We start from the raw sequence: 7,526 nt of genomic DNA, 5'->3' as shown, positions 1-7,526 counted from the left end.
CACAGCTACTGAGCCCACGTGCCACAACTACTGAAGCTCACGTGCCTAGAGCCCGTGCTCCGCAACAAGAGAAGCCACCGCAATAAGAAGCCCGCACACCACAAGAAGAGTAGTCCCCGCTCACAGCAACTAGAGAAAGCCCGCGCACAGCAACGAAGACCCAAGGCAGCCAAAAATAAATAAATAAAAAATATTTTAAAAATATATATATGTGTCTTTTCAAAAATAAATAAATAAAACTTACTTTTATAATTCTTAATTTTACTTTTCAATATAAAATCCTAAATAAACCTTTTTCTCCTTATTTACTTATGAAATTTTAGTCCTCATTTTGAGTGTATTCATTTTTAGCAGTCTTCTTTAGATAAAGAGGATCACTAATATAAAATGTATGTCAGACCATCCTGGAGGCTGGCTACATCCTTAGAACTTTGAGGATCCCCAAATTCATGAATACCACCATAGCATAAATTAACTCTATTCATATTTATCTCCATAAAATATCTAAGTGAGGAAGAGTAGCAAACAAACAACTGCTGCAATGAGCCTAGTGAGAAAACCATGAGTCACTTCAGGCCCAGGCAAGAGTGTCAGAGACCTTCAAAAGTCACTAAAGAAAACCAAGAGTACTCAGATAATTCTATGGTTTCAAGGGTTTCGGTCTTGTCTCCAATAACATCAAGTGCCTTGAAGGTTGATCTATGTCTTCTATGACATCTGTTTCTACTACAAGGCTATGAAGACCCAATAAGATAATACAGACCAAAGCACTTAATAAACTGTAAGTTACTGACTGCTTTAACTTGGAGCTCTGGGGACCAACCTTCCTTGAAGATTTTTTTCAAGTATCTACAATGTACAAAGCACTGTACATTGTATATGTACATAGGCAGAAATTAGACAGTATCAACCCAATTAAATATAAAAGCACCAGGTCAGGATTATTAACTGTAATGACAACCATTTCACATCACTGTACACAGAAAAAACTGAGGAACATGAAGGTAAACTGAAGAGGCTGCTCATTTATGGCAGGAGGCAAAAAGTCTGCTGATAGCTAGTTGTACAAAACAACTGGCAATATGATGCTGAACTATGTGTCTTTCCCTAATTCCAGACAGAGGGCTTAAAACCCTAATAACTACTCTTAATCTCGCCAGGAGAATCTCATTCTATCACAATATTACAGACAGAAAAAAAAAAACAAATAGCATTTGCAAAAGATTTTCTAATTTCTAGCCCTGAACACAGGATCTAACACAGAGTAAGCACTCTATACCTGCCGCATCAACCAATCAACTGTGAATAGTCTCAAAACATCAAGTGTGTGGTTTATTGTTCAACTACATTTGCATTTTGAGATTGATTTCGCTTTAAATCCTCAGTTAAAAAATATCAAAGGCAAAAAATATATATATACACACATCAAAAGCGAAAATCAAAGCAACAGATTTCATCTACAACCGGAATGAAAGAATAAAGATGGGAATTCCCTGGCGGTCCAGTGGTTAGGACTTGGCGCTTTCACTGCTGTGGCCCGGGTTCAGTCCCCGGTCCGGGAACTAAGCTCTCGCAAGCCACGAGCAGCGGGGGGGAGGCAAAAAAAAGAATAAAGATACTTGCTTCTTCAAGTCCATAATCTTTAAGCAATTTAGATTTTCTACCTGAAAAAAGTTTTTCTACATTTATACAAGTTTGTTAACTCTCATTTTAGATGCATAACATACTTTCTATAGGCTCCAGTATTTTCAACTGTTTTTAATAGAACCTATACTCCACTGACATTTCTTTGATAGATTTATATTTGTATGCTTCTAGAGAAATATGTATCTCCACCTTCAGATCTAAGTTTTTTTTATGTAGTTCAAAAGACAAAACTATATACATGTAAAATAAATTTCAACATGAACCCACGAAGAAGGATTTGTCTGAGCTGCCAATAGGCTGCCAATACAGCCTATCTACCCTGAAAAATACCTCGGACAATACAGACTCTAGATTACTACCAAAACAAATTTTTTAAATCTGCAACTGCAAGCTAAGAAATCAAGGAGTACTAAAGCATATTTAAGATATGGATCAACAGAAACAAAAGTGACACACCCACATTCTCACTCTAACTTTAAAGAACAGCAGGGCTATACAGTAAAATGAATGTTTAATGCACTCATAACTATCATCACACACCATAAAATTTTCTCTGATTAAATCTTTACATAGTATTTCAGCAGTATGTTGGGAGGAAATGGGATCCTCTTTGGTGACATTACAGGTGACCATGACAATGTGTCTGGACAGAAACAAAATCAGAATCAAATATTTAAAGCTGAAAGGAATCTTTTAACAATCAAGTTAAAACAATCAGATTTTAAAGGTGATTAAACTGAAGCTAAGAGAAGTCAACTGATCATTTAGCTAACTAGGAACAGTCAAAAAATTCTGCGTAAGATCAAACTTTTAAAAAAACTTTATCATTTACCACAATCTAACAATAGTATGTAGCACTAATGAGTAACTCAAATTACATTTTTTTCCATTTCTATACACATACACCCATACCACACATTTATATACACTTCAAAATTTAAAACTTGGAAAGGTTTTAATGGTGGCAGGCACCTGAAGCATAGGATGCTGTACAACAGGTAGTTCAGGAAAATCAGCCCAATTTAAATCCTGACTGATGTCCAAGAAGGCCTTCTCATCTTAGCTACCCTGAATGTTTACCCCAAATGCACTTCAACCTGCAGCAAAAGTCACCCCATCAACTAAAAATATAAGCCATGCCTTACGCAGAAACAGGACTCCAGGAAATTAACTGGTTCACCTGTACTCATGATACCAGCAAGCCAAAGCCAGGCTCACTTAAAAAAGAAAAAGCTAAACAAATGTATACCTCCACCTTGAACATTTAAATCTGAACTCAATCAAATGCCCTTAAAGTTTAACTCTTAGCCAGTCCTCAATGGAGAGTTAATTGGGAAAAATCAAAAAAGAACCAAACTCATATAATAGAAGATGATTTTTTAAATCAAAGTAAAATTTCCCCAAAGAGCTTATCGTTAGCAATAGGCTTTCATCTGTGAACTGATAAACAACAACAAATCAATTAGTTATAACTGGTTTTTATAGTTTCCCTTTAAGTTGCCTGTATATATACATTTATGTATATATTTAAGTTGTACCAAAAACTGCTTACAAATGGCAATTCCTGTGAAGTAGATGATGATGAAGTTCCAGGTAATTCTAGCATGTTTCCTAATGTACTGGTACTGGAGTCTGGATCATCCTGAAAAGATAAATTTATCGAGTTTAATTGCTCTTCTATGGTAATGGTTGTATCTCCTAGTGAAAGGGGGGCTGGGAGAAGGGCTGCTTTTTCATTGCTGCCGTCCACTTCATTTCTTTGCTTATTTTTCTGTGTTTCAGTTTGAGGAGCTAATGGCAAGAATGGCGATTTGACTGCACCGTGTCTACTGTCTGGTGTGCTGTCTTGTTCATTTCCCATGGCCACGTCTACACCATTCTCTGATTTAGGCTCATAATTGCAGGTGGCATTGGTCTGAGTTTCCTCAAAGATCTCCTCTATACTCTCATCCTCTGTGACTGGCTGTTCTGGGTCCATTTCAGAATCTACATCTGCATCGTCCACACAAGTAAAATTCTCAAAGTGCAGAAAGCCATTCTTGATAGTCTTTGTTACTTTTACCTGGAGTTCAGGGGAGTTATTACAAGAGGGTTCCTGTTTCATAGCAAGTGCTGTTGGACCACCAGGACTCAAGGAAGTGCAAACAATTGGCGACTGAGCTCTTGAATCACTTTTTTCAGGGTCTTGAAAGGATTCTGATCCATCAGCAGACCCATTTAAATACTCTACATTGATCATGGAGGCCAAATCCTGTAGTCTCCGCAGTGGAATGTAACAAGATGGAGAATCTTGTCCATAAGCATTTTGGGATGTTCCACTGGCAGTCGATAACTGCATAGTACACCCATTAAGTGGCTCAGAAAAATTGGATTGACCATTACCGAAAGGGCTGTCCTTGTCTTCAGGGGCATCTAAATTCACTGGATTGGAAAAGGGCAGCAGACAATTTCTTCTAGGTAGTTCACAGGTCTGATCCATCCTGGGCCAGCATCAACCTGGAATCCAAAAACACAGCAATTAATCTGAGTTAATAAGCCATTTGACTCTTTATCTTCAAAATGGCAGCCACTTCAAGAGGCCTAGTGGCCTCGAAGCCTAGTTCTACTGCACTTCCATGGGCGGAAAAAGTTCCCCAGCTGACGATGGAAAAATGGCCTCGGAGAGACTCCGCAAACTCCATCTTCCCGGAGATAGGCAGATCTTGCCACATGGAAACAGCCGTCCCTTTTTTCTGCACTGCAGACTGGTGGACAGTTGGGCTGATCTAAAATTAAAATCCCTTTGGCAGTAGAAATTTCCAAATCTCAAACAGCAATAGTCCTTCCATTCCCCCGCTGGGGGTCCTGTGGCCGGATCTCCCGAAGGGAGGGGGCTGTAGGGTTCGAGGGGGGCTCCGGGACGCTGCACAAAAAGGTTATCCCCCCCATCCTTTCTGGCTGGCTCGGGCGCAGCGGTCACAATAGCGCTGCACCCTGCGCCCCAGCCGGCGCCGGAGCCTTTGCAGCGGCCGTGTTCTGGCCGCAGGCGAGTCGGCCGAAGCGGGTGCACCCCGAAGCTCGCCTTTCTGACTGCAGGCCTGCTCGGTCCACGGCTGCAGGGCCCAGAGACTGGAACGCGGCAAGGGGAGAAACGGAGGCAGCCAGTGAAGCCGAGTCAGGGCAGCAGCAGCTGCTACAGCTTGACAAACATGGCTGCTGCCGACGCCGCCGCCGCCTGCCCGGGCCGCGCTCCTTCCCGCAGCGCCGGCAGCACCTCCTGGCCAAGCCGATCTCACTCATCAATATTCAGCAACAAGCAAAGTTTGCTGCAGGAGGGCAGCCGGCCCCGTGCCCCCCAGCCGGCTACCTGAAGGGAGGCGGAGGCCGAGGTGCGCGCAGGAGGCCGGCGGGGCACTGGCCGCGCGGGGAGGAAGTTCGCGGCGTCCCGGCCGGCTAGGCCTGAGCCCGGCTGGTAGTGATGGAGGGGGAGGGGGCCTGCGGCTGCAACGCCGCCGGCCACCAACCCTGTGCCGCGCCCGGCCCTCCCCCGCGCCCCTCACCTCACGGCCACCACCATCTTCCCCGCCCGCCCGCCTCCCCCCTCCGCTCGCTCCTGCCCGCCGCCCACCCCAGCGCACTAGTTACCGTGCCCCGTGCCCCCTCCCGGGCCGGCTGGGGGGAGGGGGTGACCCTCATTACACTGGGGCGCGAGCGGAGCGGTGGGGAGAGCGCGGAGCCGCTCACCGCACCCCCCTCCCCCCGCGTCTCTCTTCAGGGTAGAAGGCAGCGAATGCGACCTGCCCCGGCCTATTCCGCCGCCGCCTCCTCCTCCTCACACCCCCACCGCGCGCGCCCCCGCGGCGGCGCGAGCGACCGAGCGCCTCGCGCCGGCCCGCGTGCGGCTGGGGCCCCGAGTGCGCGCGCACCCCTTCCCCCACGGCGCGCGCTCCTTTGCCTCACTCTTCGGGGTTCAGGGCGGGTGAAGTCGGGCTCGCGAGCGCGCCGCCCAATCAGCGGAGCCGCCGCTGCCGCCCCCTCTCCTCCCCCTGCGCGCCAGCTCGCGGCCCGGGCCTACGGGCCGGCCCGGCTGCCCGGGCGGGGCCTGAGGCGGGCTCCCCAGGGGCCTCGCGCGCCTCACCGGAGTGTCGGGGCCTGCGGGCGTCGTGGGTGGCACTCCGATCCCCTCACCTACCTCAGGGAGCTGCGCCGGCCCCGGGCTGCACACGGTTCCAGCACCCTACCGGTCTCGAGCCCCAGCCCCGGCGGCACCTGGCCGGGCTGAGGCCTGTCCGACCGCCCCGCCAGCCCCGCTCGGGCCCGCGTCAGTCCCGGCCTCCATCTTAGGTTACAGCCCTGGTTCCCCATCCACTGGGCACCTGCCCTCAGCCCGCTCCGCTCGGCCCGAGGCCAAGGCAACCCCCCTCCTACCGCGGGGCTCACCTGGGGGCTGGGGCTGGGGTCTTCGAGGCCTCAAACCCCGAGCAGGCGCGGCCGCAGGTGAACCCCCTGCCCGGCCGCACCCCAAGCCCACACCACCACCACTACAGACCAAGCTGAGCAGGAAACAAAATGGAGGCAGCAGCTCGGGTCTGCCTCCCCGAGCCAAGCCTGTACAGCCCCAGGGCTCCCTTCTGCCGCAGGCCCGACGCCCGCGAGGCAGGGGGCTGGCTCGTCCAGGCACCAAAGGCAGCCACCCTAGAGCAGCGCAGACAGGCCGGGGACTCGGCCCTGCGGTCCCCACAGCCCCTCACCCACCACCCCTTCCCTTCCCCCTCCCCCCCATTCCTCTCCCTCCCCCTGCCCGGCCGTGCGGGGTGAGCGGCTCCCGGGAGCTGGGTCGGGTCGGGTTACCGGCCCGGGCACTGCCCGCCCAGCCGTGGCCTCGGCAGGGGGGGATGAGGCCGGGCGACCCCCGCGCTGAGCCCACCGCCCCCCCCCCCCGCACCCGAGCCGGGCAGCAGTCTGACAGCGCGCCCGCACCTCGGCCTGCCGCGGTGCGGCCCCCGCCCAGTGAGATCGAGTCCCCAGCCCGGGCACCGCGGGGACGAAGCTCCCTCACCACCCCCGGGCCCAGGGGTCCTCGCAGCCTCGGGCGGGGCGAGGGGAGTGCTGGGGGAGGGGTCCACTAATCAATCCCTGCACCGCCTCCCGCGCCTAGTCCGGGTCTGGGCCTGGCACTGGGACTTGGGCCGGGGGCGCGGGCGGGCGTCAGTAGGTGAGTGCGCGCGGGGCAGTGGACGCGAGCTGGGGGCCCGGAGGGGTCGCGCTTCGCACCGCGGACGCTGCAGTTCTCTGCACCCAGGCAGATGGCCCTCTCGTGCCACCTCCGCCCGGCGCAGGCCGCCTGCTCAGCAACCCTGCTCCCCGGGGAGCGCGCGCCTCACCCCCGCGGGCTGAGCATCGGGACCCCGGCAGAACAGCGCTGGGAGGGCGGACCGCCGGGCTGGCCCCGCCAAGCCTGCTGGCCTAATCCCTGGCCTGGGGCGCTCTGCTCTCGGGCGCCAGGCACCTCGAGGCCTGCACCCAGAGCCCGGAGCCCCGTAGCACCGGCCTAGCGCGGCTGCAGCGCGTCCAATCACAAAAGACAACGTGAAGGCAAGCGGGGGAACGCAAACAACCTGACCCCGCGACGCCGACCCCCCCAGGTCCTTCCCCTAACCCGATCCAACTCCGACCCCCGCCCCAGGCTTGCTCCCCGACCAAAAGCTCACCTCGGGACCTATCTGGTCCCTAGAGTGCTAAACTCATCCTCGCTGTTCAGAGAAAACCGCAATCGACCGCCATAAAAATTCCACCTCCTCCAGAAAGCCTTCTGTGATTAGAGTTAACTCCATCTCAAAGCTGAGGGCGCCGCCCTCGAGAGCCACGTGACTACCATTCCTCCCAGGGCTTAGTAAATG

The 7,526-nt window shown here is 52.2% G+C and overlaps 1 protein-coding gene across 6 annotated transcripts in view; it reads right to left on the bottom strand.

Moving 5' to 3' along the window:
• The window catches only part of NSD1 (nuclear receptor binding SET domain protein 1), a 137,260-nt gene extending 131,073 nt beyond the window's left edge, over nt 1-6,187 (bottom strand). Inside the window, exons 1-3 of one of the 6 annotated variants that reach the window (XM_029218689.1) lie at nt 6,067-6,157; nt 4,030-4,143; nt 3,200-3,289 (exon numbers count right to left, since the gene is read on the bottom strand). In XM_029218689.1, coding sequence (XP_029074522.1) covers nt 3,200-3,289; nt 4,030-4,059 — 120 coding nt within the window. In that variant the 5' untranslated portion in view covers nt 4,060-4,143; nt 6,067-6,157. Of the gene's footprint in view, nt 1-3,199; nt 4,144-4,993; nt 5,044-5,271; nt 5,476-6,066 lie in introns of those variants that run through there. The other 5 variants (XM_029218688.1, XM_029218686.1, XM_029218684.1 and 2 more) reach the window with 5 other exon arrangements.
• Between the last annotated feature and the right edge of the window lie 1,339 nt (nt 6,188-7,526).

The sequence above is a fragment of the Monodon monoceros genome, unplaced genomic scaffold (genome assembly GCF_005190385.1).
Source record: "Monodon monoceros isolate NGI ecotype Baffin Bay Population unplaced genomic scaffold, NGI_Narwhal_1 Super_Scaffold_12, whole genome shotgun sequence".
NCBI classification, from domain to species: domain Eukaryota; kingdom Metazoa; phylum Chordata; class Mammalia; order Artiodactyla; family Monodontidae; genus Monodon; species Monodon monoceros.
The sequence above is the reverse complement of the archived record's forward strand: the minus strand, read 5'-3'. Positions and strand labels throughout refer to the sequence as shown.